General features: G+C 28.2%; 1 protein-coding gene across 8 annotated transcripts in view; it reads left to right on the top strand.

The window, feature by feature from the left end:
• The window catches only part of LOC122499343 (potassium voltage-gated channel subfamily KQT member 1-like), a 95,074-nt gene that overhangs the window by 71,592 nt on the left and 4,534 nt on the right, over positions 1–18,948 (top strand). For 4 of the 8 annotated variants that reach the window (XM_043607634.1, XM_043607632.1, XM_043607637.1 and 1 more), the window contains 12 exons: positions 851–1,023; positions 1,780–1,902; positions 2,771–2,881; positions 3,518–3,702; positions 4,022–4,206; positions 4,780–4,902; positions 7,011–7,232; positions 11,966–12,039; positions 14,636–14,763; positions 16,505–16,601; positions 16,925–17,211; positions 18,165–18,358. In XM_043607634.1, the coding sequence (XP_043463569.1) occupies positions 851–1,023; positions 1,780–1,902; positions 2,771–2,881; positions 3,518–3,702; positions 4,022–4,206; positions 4,780–4,902; positions 7,011–7,232; positions 11,966–12,039; positions 14,636–14,763; positions 16,505–16,601; positions 16,925–17,211; positions 18,165–18,358 (1,902 nt within the window). Of the gene's footprint in view, positions 1–850; positions 1,024–1,779; positions 1,903–2,770; positions 2,882–3,517; positions 3,703–4,021; positions 4,207–4,779; positions 4,903–7,010; positions 7,233–11,965; positions 12,040–12,669; positions 12,798–14,635; positions 14,764–16,504; positions 16,602–16,924; positions 17,212–18,164; positions 18,359–18,948 lie in introns of all 8 variants that reach the window. The other 4 variants (XM_043607633.1, XM_043607635.1, XM_043607638.1 and 1 more) reach the window with 4 other exon arrangements.

The raw sequence follows: 18,948 nt of genomic DNA, 5'->3' as shown, positions 1-18,948 counted from the left end.
CGTACTAATTTATTAATCTTTTTTTGTCTCTCCCTTTTTCTCAAGATGATAAAGAAAAAATAAATTTTTCAGAAACACATTTCAAAGAAAAGAAAATGTTCTAAGAAAATTTTCATTTTTCAAATTAAAATTAAATGCATAAATAGCAAAATAGTGTATTCATTTTTCAAATGTGTTAATTGCCTAATTATCAAAATTCTCTTTACATACTTAAAAAATTTTCAACCACAGAATACTTTGAATTTTTTGGAACAAAAAAAAAGAGATGATGAATATTTAACTGTTTGTAAATTACAATTTTCAAACTTTTAATCTCGTTGGAAATTTTATAATTTTTTAATTATAATAATTTTGTTATTTTACAAAACAAGGGGGGAAGGTTATTTCTAATGAATATTTTCAAAATTGAACGTGACACAAATTCCAGACTAATTGGCTAAATAAATAAACAAAAGGGATTTTCATTGCAATTATAGTAGCGACTTTTCGAGTGCTAATTAGACAGGAACCTCTTTCTCTCTCTCTCTCTCTCTCTTCTCTATTTTGTAACCCGCAGAAAATGTAACGTTTCCAGTATTATTTTATTGTTCAGAAATATTTTGATTTGTTTTAAAATGCTTTTATTTTTAAAACAGAACAAAAGATTTATTCATAATATCATAATTTTAATTTTCTTAATTAATTCTATAATAAACATTATAATTTAAAAACCTTTAATTAATATACTTAAACTTTTATTATAATTTTCCAATTTCTTTTTCATTTCTTTCGTAAATTTTCAACATTTTTTTATAAGTTGAAAAACTTTGTGATTTCAAAAATTTAACATCTTTTTAAAACATTTTTTTAGATGTTATAACAATTCTCGCAAGTATTGTTGTTCTTGCAATGAGAAGCAGCGGAGTTTTTGCAGCGAGCGCATTACGGGGACTTCGTTTTTTCCAAATTTTACGAATGGTCCGAATGGATCGTCGCGGAGGGACATGGAAACTTCTCGGCAGTGTCGTTTACGCACATCGTCAGGTAATTTATTAAATATGTCATTTTTTATAATTTATTATTTCAAATAATAATTCAAAAACTATAATAAGAAAAATAATAAATCTTATATATTCAATAAAATTAAGTAATTTTCTTTTCGTCGCACTGTTAATGAATAAAATAATAAATTTTTGTTATGTGTATAAAAAAATAATTTGTTTTTCAAGACAAATTTTATAAATTACAAAAGAAACTGAGCTGAATTTAAATTCCCTATTCTTTTCACGAGGAGTCGAGTAAAATAAGAGGGGAAAAAACGAAGAAGAAGAATCGAACGAATATTATTCGTGTCTGGGGTGAATTTTCCTTGACTCCATAAAATTAGAGTCCGAGACGTGAAGCAATGAACGGAAAAGTATATTATCCCAAAAATAGGTGTGGAATATATATAGAGAGTGAGAAACGTCAAGTTTGAGAATAAATATAGAATTGCGGTTTGCCTATTAAACCTCTATGAATATGTATATATATATATATATATTGAAGGCAACACGTGACGAGAAGGAAATACATCTTCATTGAGTATTCAAATCGAAAATTGTCAATAGCGGAAATTGCGTTTCATAATCTGCTTGAATTATATTCAAATAAAAAAAAAGAATCGCATCTATTCAGGATAACAAAAAAAGGGTAGGGGGTTATACAAAAATGAAAGGAGAAAAAATATTGTGAAAAAAAGTGGGAAGAAAAGAACAAGTGTCGTTTTTTCTAACAAGTTTTGTTTACAATGTGTTTTAGGAACTCATCACAACTTTATACATTGGATTTCTTGGTTTAATATTTGCCAGTTTTTTGGTTTTCCTCGCCGAAAAGGATGATGTACATTTTGATAATTTTGCCAAAGCACTTTGGTGGGGAGTGGTGAGTAATCAACTTTATTTTTAACATTTCATTTCCAATGATAATAATTTTTTATTAGTGATAAATTTCACCAGCCACACTGTTAACTTGCGATCTAACCGTACTTTTAATGCGGTAATTTTAACTAATGCTAATTTTAAATGTTGGTAAAAATAAACAATAGTAACAATTAATAAAGAAATAAACAATGGTTATAATAATAACAAAAGATGATGTACAAGAAACTACAGTCATAATAATAATAATAATAATAATAATAATAATAATAATAATAATAATAATAATAAAAATGACGAAAATAATAATAACCATAATGCACCCATATGTTTCTGTCTTTGCAAATTTGTCATTTACATAGTGCCTGACAAGACACACATTTTTCTCTCCCCTTTTATTCATAAAACATAAATTATCATTCACAATGCGCGCATTTTATACACTTTTATCTATATTATATCTATAAAAGTGCATTTAAAAATAATTGGAAATTATGACCTGTGTTGTTAACGCAGTGAGATGTTGAATGTTGAAAATGTAAAGTTTAAGGAAAAGAAAATTTAATTTTGCAATGAGTACATTCTAAATTTAGCGAATAACAGTGAAAGGAACAAAACTGTGTATGAAGAGAGCTTGTCTCAGACAATAAGCAACATAGCCTTAGGCAACAACTTCTTGGGTCGTGTTGGGGGTTTTGACGTCACGAGTAGGGAAAAAAATAGAGAGAGAAAAAGAAAGAAGAAAAAACTTGATTATCTTAATATATTCATAAACTAAGAAGAAAGTAACATCTGTGTGTTCAGTTTGTCAATAGAATTTTTTCCTTTTCCAATGTTTCCAATCAAATTGAAAAATTTTCATTTCTTTTTAGATCACGTTATGTACGGTCGGTTACGGTGATGCTGTTCCAAAAACTTGGCAGGGAAAGATCATCGCATCCTTTTGTGCCCTACTCGGAATATCCTTCTTTGCCCTACCAGCTGTAAGTATTTTCTATATTTTGGACTAGCCTAACGTGAAATAAAGCACAAAAATAATAAGTAAAAATTATGAACTATAAGTAACCAATTAAGAATTTACCGTGGATTAAATAAAGCAGTTTTTGAAAAACTGTCAAGAAGTCAAATTAAAAAAGCATTCCAAAACTGTTTGCTAATTTAGATTTAGAGAAAAGGAGTAAGTTTCAATTGCAATGCAAAGTAATAAAAAAAATGGAACAACCAGTTAATTATGCTAATTTACACGACAATTGAGTAAAAGTGTATATTTTTTGTTCTTGTTTTTCCTACCCTCGAGTACATTTCTTTTTTTTATTCCAACCACCCCTCTCTTCCGAAATTTATCATCAGTGTATAATATACACACACACGAACAAACACATGTTTACCAACACTCGAGTCGTTTTCAGTTTTATTGTAGTGGGAATTTCAGATATATATACCAACCCTCGTTTCAACCCCAAGTTGTTGGTCGTCTTTTGAGAATAGGACAAAGAGATCAAGAGGCGTATAGGTCAAAAGCAAGACGCAAAAAATCTATATAGAAAAGAAGACGAAGAAGAGGAAAAAGAAGGATGAGAAGAGAAGTCTCAGAGAGATAACGAGGTTGTATTTTACAGGGCATCTTGGGATCGGGATTTGCTCTGAAGGTCCAGCAGCAACAGAGGCAGAAGCACATGATACGAAGGAGGCAGCCGGCCGCCAGTCTCATTCAAGCGCTTTGGCGATGTTACGCTGCTGATGAACAGAGTGCAAGTGTTGCCACTTGGAAAATTCATCAAATTCCACTTCCCAGCCCGCCCGGGTAACTCAATCTTCCACACTTATTCACTCTTATTTCTATTTTCCTAAGCGCTCTCCAACTTTTTTAAAATTAACAAAAAAAACGTTTGCTAAATGAAAATTATTAAAAAAATATAACATTTTTGTAAACAATTCTAAATTTAAAATAATAACTTTACAAAGTTTATTTTTCCACTTAAAATAATTGAAAACAAAAACAATTTTCTATTCTCTAACAATCTAGAATAATTGGAAATGTTTTCAAAAGTATAACAACAAAGATCGTTATCCTAAAGATTCTTATAGTTTTACTTTTTTCTATTTATCTTTTTTTATGGTAGAAGTCGAGTATCTTCTAGTTTTAAGCAAAACGCATCATTCGTCAGTCGTCTTCCAACGATTCGAAGGCACAAGAGTACATCATTACACAGTCCCAATTTATACAAATCAGTTCATCCAAGTTACACAAGTAGAGGAAACGTTACGAGGGGTTTCACCGATTTTATATCCTCAGCTGAGAACTTAGGTAAGTTTTTCAAAAAAAACCCGAAAAAGGAAAAAAATAATAAGAAAGAGGAAAATTCGCTTTCTAATTTGCAAAAATTTTATCTCTAAAATCCTATCATTCATTTAAAATTTTGTTTGAAAAAAAATTAAATCGCAAAGGTTTATAACTTTCAGGATCTTGATTAACTTCAGTTACAATCGCAACTTGCGAAATATTGTTGACAACCTTTTTTATTAGCAATAAAAAGGTCGTTTAGTACTTAAACTTCTCCTTTTACAACACTTAAAAAAGTTATCTTTCTTCTAAATAGTAAAATCGTTTAAAGGTTGAAAATGTACCTTTTAAAAATTATTTCAAGTCGAATATTTTCATATTTTTTGTCTTAATAATAATCGAAATATGAATATTAAAAATTATTATTTTTAATATTTAATTAATATAATATATTAATTAATAATAATAATAATAATAATAATAATAATAATAATAATAATAATAATAATAATAATAATAATAATAATAATAATAATAATAATTAATGCTATTAGAATAATTATCATTATGATAATAGAATATTTTCTTTATGCTCAGGTGCTCCAACTACAATGAACAATAATAATGGTCACCATAACAACGAAACGGTGTCTGGAATAAATGCAAGCTACTCGGAGGATTCAGTGACAGAGACTGCGTTATTAAAGAAAAATTCCGACGGTAAGTAAAATTTTACTAAGCCCACAAAAAAAATACAAAGCTTCCTCCACGTGGAAGCAAAAAAACCAATCAATAGTAAATAAAAATTAAAAAATAAAATAAACAAAATAATAATTATAAAAATAGTACCTATATAAAATTCATTTAAACATAAAAAAAATTCATTTAATACCCTTAATTTGAAAATTTGAAAAACCAAAAATTAAAAACTACAAAAAGTTATATAGAACAAAAAAGAAAATTTTAAATAGACACGCATTTTTAAAAGTTGTGACAGTCCTTAATATTGAAAGCGCTAATATTTTATATTACGTCATATTATAGCTATATAGTTCGTAAAGTTTTCTGTCTTTTTTATTTTCAAAAACACGTAATTATTGTTGTTAATGCAAATGCTATTTTCTACATAACAATTCTCTATATATGTTGATAACACAAGCACACATTATTATTAAAAATATAGTTAATTATTTTTATATTTGCAGCAAAAACTGAAAAACTGCTTTTTTATATATATTATACAATTATATTCAGTATAATTTCAATTTCGTACTTTGCTTAATCAGTATTGATATTAACATAAACAAAATTTTTTTTAGACTGTGTTGTAGAATCGTTTTTACAATAATAAATTAGTATAATATATTATTTTCTCGATAATTTATTTTTATATTCGTAATTTTCTTTCTTTTTGGTATAAAGAAAAAATATGACTTCTTTTTTTAATTTCTCATTGTGCTTGTTTGGGGCTCTGAAGCGCAAAGTCTTTATTATTCTTTAAAAAAAAAATTGAAACAAAATGAAACAAACACATTTTCATATTATATACAAATTGTATGAGGAAATAGTTTTTTTTTAATGTTTCAATGGATATTCTCAAACATCGTAATCAGGTAACTATTTATAAAATATTATATGTGTGTCACATAATGCACATATTTTCTAAAAATATTTCAAACACAGCTGGTAAATTTATTTACTTTTTTTTCATTGATTTCTCAATCTCTGTGCAAAATAATTAATATATCCTCAATCTTTCTTCTTTCACATTTGAAAATTATACTTTTTGTTCTATTATCACTTTTTTATTATTTGCCTAATTCGTAAAATTGTTTTATAATTTATTTATTATTATTGATAAATTGTCTTGTACTCATTTATTCACTATTATTGTTAATTATTCTTTATTTTTTCCTCCTCATATATAGAGGATTTATTTTATAACTACTTTTTTAAATCTATTATTTTATTGTTGCTAATTGCTATTTATATTATTTGTCTTTTTTATGTGAATAAATTCTTTTTTCCAATTCAATAATTACTTTTTATTTACTACATTATAAATTTGCGCGCATTATTTTTCACCACTTCATTTGAAAAAATTTCATATTTGTTAATTAATTATTTATTAAAAATTGTCTGATGTCCTATTATATTCTATAATGAGTCAAAATTAAAAAGGAAATTTTATGGAACAAATTATAAATATGTGCAATTAACTAGTATTTTTATTAAACTAATCAATAATATTTCTTTCTATTTATTTTAATTAAAAGCTAATAATATTTGTTCAAAATTGTAATTATTTTTTGTCATACATGTATAGGATGATATTAATAATTTAATAATTATATATCTCCAGAACTATTAATTATTGATATTTTCAACGTTGACTAATTAAATTCTGTAATTAGAAAATTAATTTTAAAGTTATTAATTAAATTACGAAAGCTGCACGAGATAATAATTTTCAAGTTTAGATCGTTAAATCTATAAAAATAAATAATTTATCTGAAATGACTGATTAAAATTTATATCAATTTTGTTATTTTATAAACTAAATGAATAGATATCAGACAAAAGTAAATAACAAGAAAATTAAGAAAAAAAGTTTTTTCAAAAGAATTGGTGAGTTTGTTGTTTTGTTTTTTCGCACGCTTTGGTTTCTTGTACTTGAAATCCTATCGTGTGACCCGAATCAAATTGATAACCCAAGGGAGAGAGAGAGAGAGAGAGAGAGAGAAAAAAATGGAAAATAAAGAAAGCAAAAAAAAACCGGAAGCAATCTTGAGTCGAATACCATCCTGAATTTGATTCGACTGACCAAGGCTTTCTTGGGGATGTTTCCTGCGAAGCAGTAAAGTGCCGAATTGGAAGATCTTCATCGACCCTTGAACTTCGTGAGCTGCGCATCGACGGACTGATCAGTCGTCTAGGGGAAACTTCGACCCTGCCATTAGCACTCGCTGGTCTGGTGTCCCCGCTTCCCCCTCTGCCGGAACTTCTTGGGTCACCAACCTCCCCGAATGCATCTCCAACTTCCGAAAAGAGTACGCAACACTCCTTTTTTCTCTCTTCTCTTTCTTCTTCTACTTTCTTCTACTTCTTCTTCTTCTACTATTTTAGCTTCTTTTCAGGACCCTTCATCATTGATTATATTCGGTACATCTCGAGTCTTCAGGTATTTCCTCACTAAACATCACAAACCTGACACTATTTTCTTTTCGCTCTTCTCTTTTTTTTAATCATCAAGACAAACTCTTCGTGTTTCGTTTAACTCAATCGAATTATCGTGCACTATGCACTTCATTTTCTTTCACATTTCACTTTTAATTGCAAGTAAATATTTAATTTGTCAAACATTTTATTATATACCAAGTTGGGTTTTAATTAATTAAATAATTATTAAAATTTTTGTTATTTTCTATTATCATTCTATATTATCCTCTTTACTATTTGTTTCTATTATTATATTATCTAATTTAAAATGAAACTTTAAGAAGAGCTAAACTATTTAATACAGTTTCTACTTTCTACCATGGTAGAAAAAACAAAAAATTTCCCCACTTTTGCGAATTTTTAAATAGGCCTAACTTGTAGCATAGCATAGAAACTTCCCTGTTTTCCGATGGGAAATGGGGTTTTAATAAGGGCTCTACTAGCTTTCCTGATTGTTTGTCAAAGACTAGAAGAAAGATTTACCTAATTTGTCCAATAAAGGGATCCTAACTAGTTTTCCAAATTTCCAACAAAAGAAAAAATTTTCACATGACCCAATAAAAGGAAGACTTTAATATCGCCCCTAACAAGTTTTCCTATTTTCTTATAAAAAAAATAAATTTACCTACGTTACAAAATTAAAATTTCTCACCTTGTTCAATAAGAAAAAGGGCTTTAAGAAGGACCTCACCAGTTTCCGTAATTTCTAAAAAGCTTAATTTTTAATCTTAATTTTTAACAAAAGGGGCCTTAACAAGTTTTCCTATCTTTCGACATAGAAAAGTAATTTTTCTTTCTTGCCCAATAAAGGACTTTAAGAAGAACCTAACTAGTTTTCTTAATTTTTAAAAAACCAAAAATATTTTCCCTATCTTGTCCTTTCAATTCCTATATTCATTTCAATAATTTTTTATTAATTTTGATTTACATTCCAAGCAGTTTTTTTTTGTTTTTTTTCCGGTCACAATTTCCTACCACTTTTGCATGTTTTGCATATAAACATTCTCTAGTTATTAAACGTCAACATTTTGTTTAGACAAGTATGCACAGTACACCTTTTTTCGTTTGTTTTGGTTTTGTTTTTTAGCAGCAATCAGAAAGGAAAATCTCATGGGAAATGTGTATGGATCTATATAGAGTTAAATTGCTTGTAAACCATTAACTGTAAACTGAAGATTTATTAGCACTCCAAATTGTACCAATGTACGATGTGGGTGAGTCGTTTATCAAATTTACACACAAGTCACGCACTTTGGATTTCTCTCTAGAGTACGTATTATTATACCTCAGACTTTATATAGGAATTCTAAACTCCCTATTATATGACATATTAAAAATTACATACATAAAATGCATCATCATTATTATTATCATTTCATTGATTTTAATTTTGACAAATTTAAATTTTTTGAAAAAGATTAATCTAAAATCAAAATATCTGGTATAAAAGTTAACAAAAAAAAACTATATAAATCACGATTCTCGTATTTCATAATTGGCTAAAAGTAATTTTTTTTCCTTTTTTTGCTTTCTTGTAATTAAGTTTTTGTGCTTTTTAGCATGCACGCTCATTAAGTTGCTTCACGCTTTGGTCGTTTGGCATTATTGCTGTCTAATTTCTAGTTTTGTAATTAGAGAAATTTACCCAAGAAATCTGGAATAAGCAAAAATTATGGTTTCCAGAAGCTTGTTATTCACATTCAAAATTTAACATTTAATTTAGACTATTCTAAGAAAAATACTAAAGTAAATTTTTAGTTATTTACTTTTTATTACTTTATTCTTTTTCTTATTGCTTTTACTGTTTTTTCCTTTTTGTTACTTGCTACTATCATTAAAATGATCTAAATTGAATAATTTTTATTTTCTTATTTAGTGGAAAAACATACAAAAAAGAAATCACTTTCTTTATAGAACAAAAAATACTTGCAAAATTTTATCATTCACGAAAATAGACAATTGAAATATATTTTCTGAACAATATTTATGGTATAGGTATATAAAAAGAATAAATCAAAAATATTTTTATGGCAAATACTATATTTATCTTTTTTACTTGTATGTTAAACAATTTAAACGAAAGAGAATTTTGTTTGCCGAATTTTATATATTTTTTTTCAAGCCATAACTTTTGCTTACTCGTTGAAAAAGTAAAACTAAAACTAAAACTAAAAAAAGAAAAACTATCAAAGCATTCAAACTGTACTACTCTGAAAAGAGGTGACATGCTCGTTTTTCATGGCAAATGAAAAGCTCTGAACGCTACCACTGTATGTCTGATATGTTTCGTAGATAAATAAATTTATAGAAAGGCCTGTTCGTCCCTTAAAATGTTGATGGTCTGAAATTTCATTTTGCAATTTATCTATTTTATTTCTTTTTTTAAGTTTTTCTTCTTTGTACTCGCATAGTGATTTTTCAAAATTATTTATAAAATAGAAATAATGATCAGTTAAAATTTAATTTTTTGTAACAAACATAAAATATTTCACAGTTAAAAGCTCGTGAATGATGAAAGAAACAAATAAACAAATGCAATAAATGAATATAATATATAATAAATATGACAATAGTATAAAATGTATAATGTATAATATATTCTAAATATACTAAGTATAATATAATAATTTAGGTATAAATTATGAAATAAATAATTGAAAAAAATATTTATTAAATACGAATTATTAATTATCAAAAACTGATAATTATCTACTTTAATTTTAATCATTAAACTAACATATATAGGGAGATTAAATATGTTTAAAAAAATTTTTTAACAAGAGGAATTTTCCATGTACCACCGGCCATAAACTAGAATTAAGTAATTTGCATACTTCAAAAAGTATTTAGAGGTGATCCTACTACTTCAAACCGAAAACATTAATTAACACCTCCGCCATCCCTCCTATCCTATTTTTATCGATATTTGATGATTGAGAGAAATTTATCATTTCCCTATAGGAATGAAAATAAAACCAATATTAAGGACTGCCAAATTATTACACTTACTCTCATTTTTCTCAATATTTCACTTTCACATAAAATATAAAAAAACATAATTTTTTGTTTAAAGTATTTAGATTATTACTTTCAAAAATATATTTAAATATTATTTTTAAAATTTTAACTTTTTTAAACTTAATTAATTCTTTATTTATTTATTATAAATTTATTATTATTTATTAATTGTTTACTTTTATTGTTATTTACGTTATATTATATTCTTATTTACTAATTATTTATTACTCATTACTTACTTATTTATTATTGAGTTATAAAAATTTAGTTTTTAAATGTTAAAAATTGTGTAAAATACTTTGAAAAATTAAAAAGAAAATTTTTCTTTTTTTGCTTCCTGGACGTCAATATTTAAAGGGATGTTAACTGCGCCTCCTTAAAGTAACACAAACTCAATTGCCTTTACGAATAACTCTCAGGAGATTAAATTGTCAGGGAGGGTAAATTTCGGTACATTAAGTCAGTAATAACTAACAAATGAAAATATCAACTCGCCGTAGCTAATTTTCACTAAATTAAATTTCGTCATTAGGTAGTATTTTTATTCTATTAGTAGAATCTAATATTGGCTTGAAAAAATAATTATTAAATATTAAGTAAAATATTTAAAAAGTTACAATCCCATACCCAGATAGCACAACAATTTGCCACAAGTTTGCAGCAAGTTTGCATTGCAAACTTCGAAAATTTGCATGGCAAGTTTGCAGTAAACTTGCGGCAAGTTGTGAAATGTCCGCCTTGTGGCAAGTTTGCATGCAAACTTGCTACAAGTTTTCACAGAAAACTTGCAGAAAAGTTGTAACAAACTTGCTGAAAACTTTAAAAACTTTCTAAAAAGTTTTCAAAAAAATTTTTTTGTATTCAAAATGTACATATTTTGTTACATGTTGCCTTCCCCCTTGGGGAAGGTGACAAAATGTAGTGCGCAGCTCTATATGTCATATAAAACTACTGCGCAGACATTTTAATTTACCTTGCCACGCAAGTTTTCTGCAAGTTTGCATGCAAACTTGCCACAAGGCGGACATTTCACAACTTGCCGCAAGTTTGCTGCAAACTTGCCATGCAAATTTTCGAAGTTTGCAATGCAAACTTGCTGCAAACTTGTGGCAAATTGTTGTGCTATCTGGGTAGTACGACTACCATCAATAGAATTCAATTTTCACACGGATTTATTAATTGTATTAATTATATTTATGATTACTAAAATTGACTTATTAATTCTTTAAATAAACATTTATTTAAAATACATTCAAAAATAATAAAAGAAAGAAAACAAGAATAATAGAGAAAGTAAAGGCAATTTGGAAGTGAAGTCTGATGAAAAACTACTTATATCACTAAAAACTTTTTACAAACGGATTCATTTACGGAAAAAAAGTCATTAGGAAGAAATAGTTTACTAATAGTCATTATATTCTTCGAAATGGAGGCAGAGGAATAATGCTAATTAGTGGATGAAACTGCACGAATTTTGACGAAGAAAAATAAACCATGATACAGCAATTTTTAATTGATAATTATTTCCTTTGTTTTCTTTGTACAGATGAGGACGACGAACCTCGGCGGTGTGTTCAATTGACAAATCAACATAAAGGTGCTATTAGGGCTATTCGAAAGGTGAGTTTTTTCAACAAAAGAAATATATATTTCAGTTTTTTTTATTTTTTTCTACTCTAGAAGAAACGTATCATTTATTTAATTCACATTCAGTCAACAATCGATCCAGCAGTAAAAACAAAATTTTACAACAAATTAAGTATTTAGAAAAAATTTAGAAATATAGAAATGATTAAAATTAAAAGGTTAGAATGATTAAAAAAGACGAAGAATGGTACGCAGTTTGACAATAGAAAATTAGGTTCGTTTGAAAGGCATGAATGACACAGTCTACTGAGTGCTCTTAACAAGGAACTGATAGTGGAAATGAAGGCGCCATGTTGCTTGCTGCAAAACACAGAATTATGCACCTTAAAGCAGAAATTTCTCAACTAATTATAAAGAACACTCAAAAGAGGTACTTTCGAAAACTTTATCGCGATAAACTCGTTTTGACTTTACTATCGCATCTTTCAGAGCTTGAAAAGTTCAGGGAACCAAGAAATTGTCATTGATCTTTTAACTTGAACAAATTTTCTTTACAAAAAAGATTAATTATTTAATTTAAAGAAAAACTGCAGGATCGATTGTCAGACAATAAAAATAGGGCGAAAAAATTATCATTTTAATATGGATTATCGTACCAACCAGATGAAATACTTCGTGTCCAGGCGAAAATTCAAAGAAGCCTTAAAGCCCTATGACGTTAAGGATGTCATCGAGCAATACAGCGCCGGACACGTTGATCTACTCGGTCGCGTGAAAAATATCCAAACTAGGTACCCTTGCTTGATCCTTCACAACTATCACACCAAAATATTATATTTTCAACCTCAAATACTTCCACTCATCAAAGTGGGTGAATTTTTTTTAAGTGAGGGGGGGTGGGGTAGAAAATCTGAGAAATTTCATGCTTTCGCACGTTTGTGTCGCACACTTGATAAATGCGACTCGAAACAATTTTTCTCATCACGAAAGGAAAACTTTTTAAAATCCTTAATTTAACTTTCAAGAAATAAAAGTGAATAAATTGAAATAATCCTATATTTCTTTTCATTTATTTCTGTACATATATATTTATCCTTTTTTCCTCTTTTTTTTAAACTCATTAGTCTACTCATTTCCATTTAAAATTCCAATCAATAAACTTTGTATAATTTCAAATTGAAATTAGATTTAATCAGATCAAAGCTAATATTTGATAAGAAAAACAAGTATCTCAGTGTCTCCCCTCCCCCTCGTCGTTGCCCATTCTCTCCAAATTCCCCCTTTCTATTCTTTATTTAATCCATTTCACTATATTTGAGTTCGGGAATGAGAGTTTGTGAATGTAGTTTTCTAAAAATGAATACATACAATTTAAAACTGAAGCATTTATGCATGTCCGAGAAGAAATTGCATATTTGAATCGTTAAAAATTGTAACAAGTTTGTTAAAATAAACAAAACGAGAATATTATTTCAAATTAATTTAAATAATTAAAAATGTTCGGAAGGTAAACGATTTCAATTAGAATTTTTTAAATGAATATAGAAAATTGTTGTTTTAGAAATAAGGGAATGTATTTTCAAGTGTATGCCAGATTGCAAAAATAGTGTGCAAAATTAGTTGACAATCTAAAACTCTGACAAATTCTCTGGCGCTCATTTTCCTCCCAGTAAATCCTCCAGAAAGATTTCTCCCTCTTCCCCATGCTAATACTCTCATTCTTTCCCTCTCTCTCTCTCTCTCTGATCCAATCTTGCAATCTGCTGCAAGCTCAGTCCCATCCACCCTTTCAGTTTCACTGCGCTTATAAACTCTCAAGCTCATCAGGACTGTATCACGAACTGAATGCAGATCCCTGGAAGGAGAGAGCTTGGATATATAGCAAAAACCCATCTCACTTTTTCTTTCCTTCCAACTCCATATCAATCCATCCATTCACGTACTGGCTATTTTCAATAAAAAGGCTTAAATAAACAATTCAACTCGGATCCCATTTGGTGAAGAAAAAAATTGTCAGGATTCAACTTCTTTCAAAAATAAAATTATCACAAAATTTAATGCAATTAATAATTTAATTCAATGAATAGCTAAATTTAATAAATAATTTAAGAAATCTCTTGACTAATAATAATTTTTACATTTTTTTTTCTTTACATTATAGATTTTTAAGCCTTTTTATTAAAACAATAACATTAATACAATGCCTATTTGTTGGTCGTGTTTTGCGATGCCATTTCGACCAGAAAAGTGTGCATGCCGTTTTCTTCCAACTCTAACCTAACATCTTTGTAAATCTCAATCTTTACTTTTCTACAGCATCCATTATTGTGAAAGTGTCGTAACCGCATCTACGATTGCTTTATCAAAAAATTTAAATAATTTTAATTATCAAAATCGAAAAAGTATTTATATAAAATAAAAAATATAGGTTTCAGTAAAAATTTTCGTTTGGTCTAGAAATCCAATACTTTCTCATTAGTAATGAGAATGTAAAAATGAAATTTTTTCTTCAAATAATTATTTTATAAAAAGAAAATTTTGAAATAAAATAGAAATTCCAAAAAAGAAATATAAACGACAAAAGATGCAATCGTGAACGAGTAAATATAAAAAGTAAATGTGTGCGTAGCTGAGATACTTTGTGGCCCGGAAGAAATTCAGGGAAGCCTTAAAGCCCTATGACGTTAAGGATGTGATCGAACAATACAGCTCGGGACATGCGGATCTCCTGAATCGCGTACGAAACCTTCAGTTCAGGTACACCCTTCGAGTACCTTCGTCGAATTTCAAAAAATTCAAATATTCAAATAAAAAAAGCTTTTTTCGAATTCACTCACTTTCTCTTATTTTTTTTCTTATTATGCGCTCCCTTATCCATTAATATATAATACAATCCCTTTCGCTGTATATTATGACCCAGTAGTTTGTACAGCTTTTTTTAAATTCATTTTTCAATTTTCTATTCACAAGAGTTTCCGCAACGAAACGGAGTTTCATTGAAAACCACTCTTATTAAATTGAAAGATCCCCTTTGAAATTTTCATTTAGAAACTTCTTTTCGTTACCAAAACAAAAAAAAATACATTAGGCAAAATGTACTTCACACAGAACAGTGTTGGTACATTTGTAAACAAATTTTTCATTCACTACGATAATTCTTGACAATTTTTACGCATTTGCTGATAAATAATTCATTATTAGAATAAATAAATTTTTAATCAGAACGTATCTTTGGTATTATATATTGAATTAGCTTTCTTTTAGTGAAACCGAGTGAAACAAAGAAATATTTGCCGCAGTCACAAACGGTTTAAATGAAAAAATTTTAGTAAAGCTATAATTTTTTTTCTAGAAATTTTATAATTACTGTTAATCTGATTAGCAACCGAATAAATTGATCGTCCACACAAATTGAAAGAGAAATGAATTTTTTTCCAAATTATGATGTGAAACAACAAAATGAAACCCGGATTAAAATTGTATTCATCATATTTCATGAAAAATTGTCGTCTAATGAAAAATGCCTAACTCAATAATTTTTTTTTTATTGAAGCAAGAGCCTGTTTTGACGCTAAATCCTTGCTTCTTGTTTGCCAACCCGCGTTATCCTTTCTATCGTCATATCGTCGCGTCGATGCTCCCATTCTACTTCTTCTTCTTCTTCTTTGAGGAGAAACGAGATTTCGCAAGAGGTACTCGAGAGCTTGCATCGATCCCTTTCAGGATAATACAGGGATGAGTTAGTACATTTTTCTTTTTCAAAAAAAACTTTTTACTTTCCGCGTACAACAACAACTCTTCAATTTAACAAAACTCGAAATTTCACGACGTAAATTCCATACGTCGAAACTTGTTTATTTTTCTCTCACTTTCTCTTTCTCTCTTTATCAATCTCTCTAGCAATCTCCTTCAAAAATTGTTTCCATTTTCTCCTTTTCGCAAACAATTTTCGGAAATCGCAAAAAATTTATACTTATTATCCAAATTTAGTCAAATTGTTATTCAAATTTATATTTATTGATACAAATTTTATCACAGATATTATCACAGAATTATGAAAATAAATATTAAAACCCTGTATTATGTTCTAAAATCCCTAAATCCTATTTGATGAATACAAACAGCTTTTGCTTTTTAGAAATCGGACCCTTTTGTATTTTCTTTTTTTTAGTGTTATTCAAAAATAATTTGAAGAAAATAGGTTTGGAGGAGTTCAAAAAGTGCGTAAAACTTTCTTCAGACTCGATTTTTTACTTTTCTTCAATTCCTCGTTGAATTGAATTGTTCAATATTTTTTCCTAGCAAACATTTTTCTTTGATGTTAGCACTTTTCTTTGTTTTATATATATGATAGTATCGCACTTTGTGTTCTCTTTCTCTTGCATGCAATTTCCATACGCGTTGTGAGCTTTGAACTTAGCTTTTTACCTGGTTTTTCAAAAAAAAAAATAGAAAAAATCTTTTTTTATTCAACTTTACATTCTTTTTCTCACATCAGGTTAGATCAAATTTTGGGAAAACAAGGTTCTAAAGCAAAAGATGTCTACGCTTCGAAAACTAGTTTAGCGTCACGAGTTGTCACTATCGAGAGACAGGTGAGTCATAACAAATTATGTTTATTATAGTATAAAAATAAATATTATTGAATTTCCTAAAAAGATCAACGCCAAGTTCAATAATTTAGGCGACAAATGACAAATTAATTAATTTCGTAAAATTCGCAACTTTATGGTAAGAAAAAATTTTCCGAAATTGGAATTTTTTAATTATTTACCAGGGGTGAGAAATTTTGTTTCTAGAAATTGTTTTAATAGCGGATTAAATAAGTTTGGAGTTGAAAATGTTTGTAACTTGATTATGAAACATTACCGGTAAAGGTATAATGTAATTTTATATTTCGTGATTAAATTTTACACAGGTCGATGATATCGAGACTAAACTTGATCAGTTGTTGGAGCTCTATATGGAGGATAGAAAACGACTTTTGGCCCTACCTATACCAGAGTCCGAATATCAATCCGTTAATGTACAGGAGCCACCGAGCATGTCGACTGTACTAAAGCCGATTTTAGTAGATAAACAATTATCCGAGCCGAGTTCACCGACCACCACTTCTTTTCGAGAAAACGAAAAGCAAAAACCGAGACCGATTCATCGGGGACATTCAGATCTCTCCAGTCGAGTGAAAAAACGAGTCACTTTAAGGTTCGTATATATATAAATAGAGAAACAAATAAACAAATTCCCTTCCACTGCTTGCAAGAAAAAGTCTATTTCCCTAAAGTTACTAAATTCAACCAAAAAGTTACAAATAACAACCGAAAGAAGAAAATTTGTTTAGTGACACCATTAAATTAACCAATTTTAATGTTTAAAAGAAAAACATTTTTTCCCCTCCAATTATGATAATAAAATTACCCTTCCTGGTAAGATAAGGTTAAGGGGATAAAGTTTTAAGCAAAAAAGGAAAATATTTTACAACATAATTTGCAAAACATGGATCGGAAAAAATTGTCTTTGTTTGAAAACTGATATTGAGAGGTGCTCGAGGCAAAAAAAATCAAGAAAGAAATGAGTGTAGATATATATCGAAAAGGGGGAACTGAAAATCGATAAGATAAGAATTTCCCAAATATGAAGGTCTTGTAAAAGTTGAAGAAAAAAAAGAGTTCACTTCCGGTAAATCTACCCCTATAACCCTTATCAACAGAACAGATAATCTGGCCTGGCAATATAGCACAATAGAACGGTACTTTGGAGGTTCAATTCCATATAAATCAAAGGACATTCACACGCCTTATCGTAATCCTCGAATTAATCGAGTCATAAAATGATTGAAGCACGTCCAATAAATTACAGAGTCTCAATATATAAGATGGAACAATTTTATTAATTTTCTCTTCTGCCTCAACATTTCACTCCATTAGGTTCAATTCACTCACATCAATTTTTTTATTACATTCATAATAATATATATAATAACTGTAAACTTTTCCCTCGAGCAAGTATTTACTGAATTCTTATTTTAATAAAATCTTGTTTCATTTTTCCACTCTTTTTTCTTCTTGAAACTTGAAAGAAAAAAGAGTGAAAAAATGAAAATATTTAATAATTTTCAAACTGTATATAATGTGAATTTTTTTCCGTTTTTTGCGCAGTTCAATTCCTTCGCATTTTGCACCTCCCATTGATCCTAGAGCAGTAAAGTCGAGTACAAAGTATCAAATAACGCCTCACCGACAAGGTGAAGTGGTGATCACGGTGCCTACCAATTCAGAAGCAGACTCCAAACATGAGGATTCTCGCGTCTTTGGGATTTCCGGTTTGCCTCAAAGTACAACTGAATCTACTGGTAAGTGTCTAAGTATATCCGTGGATTATTTAAATCTCAAGAAAAAATTCCTAAAATTTTTATATTCACCCAAAGATATATCCGGGGGAGAATAAAAAAGTATATACATATGTACATATATGCAAAGAAAAAATGCATTTGTACAAAAAATATCTTTTCAAAATTTTCTCACATGATTTTCTATATATTTTTTATTTTTTTATTTTCTACGAGAAAATAAATAAAACTCGAAAAAAAATGTATATGAAAAAGTTATTGGCTTTGTACAATTTTATATTCCCTTCAGAATATTCTTACAATTCTATTCAGAATTTTTCTTCTTAGTGTTACACTGAAACTCGAATTATTGAGGTAGATGTCTCAGTACTCAGTAACTCGAGTTCCAGTGTCTATTTTTCAATAATTAGTAATTTTTTACATTGGCAATTCTTTAGATGTATCAAAATTATTCATTACTAGAAAAGTAATTATTATTACAATTAATAATAGTTTACTACTAAAATTATTATTAATTACTAAAATTACTAAATTGTTAATCTGTTTATTGCAAAATTTTTCGCTAAATAGATAGAGGTTTTCATAGATAAATA

The sequence above is a fragment of the Leptopilina heterotoma genome, unplaced genomic scaffold, assembly GCF_015476425.1.
Source record: "Leptopilina heterotoma isolate Lh14 unplaced genomic scaffold, ASM1547642v1 Lhet_167, whole genome shotgun sequence".
Classification (NCBI taxonomy): domain Eukaryota; kingdom Metazoa; phylum Arthropoda; class Insecta; order Hymenoptera; family Figitidae; genus Leptopilina; species Leptopilina heterotoma.
The sequence above is the reverse complement of the archived record's forward strand: the minus strand, read 5'-3'. Positions and strand labels throughout refer to the sequence as shown.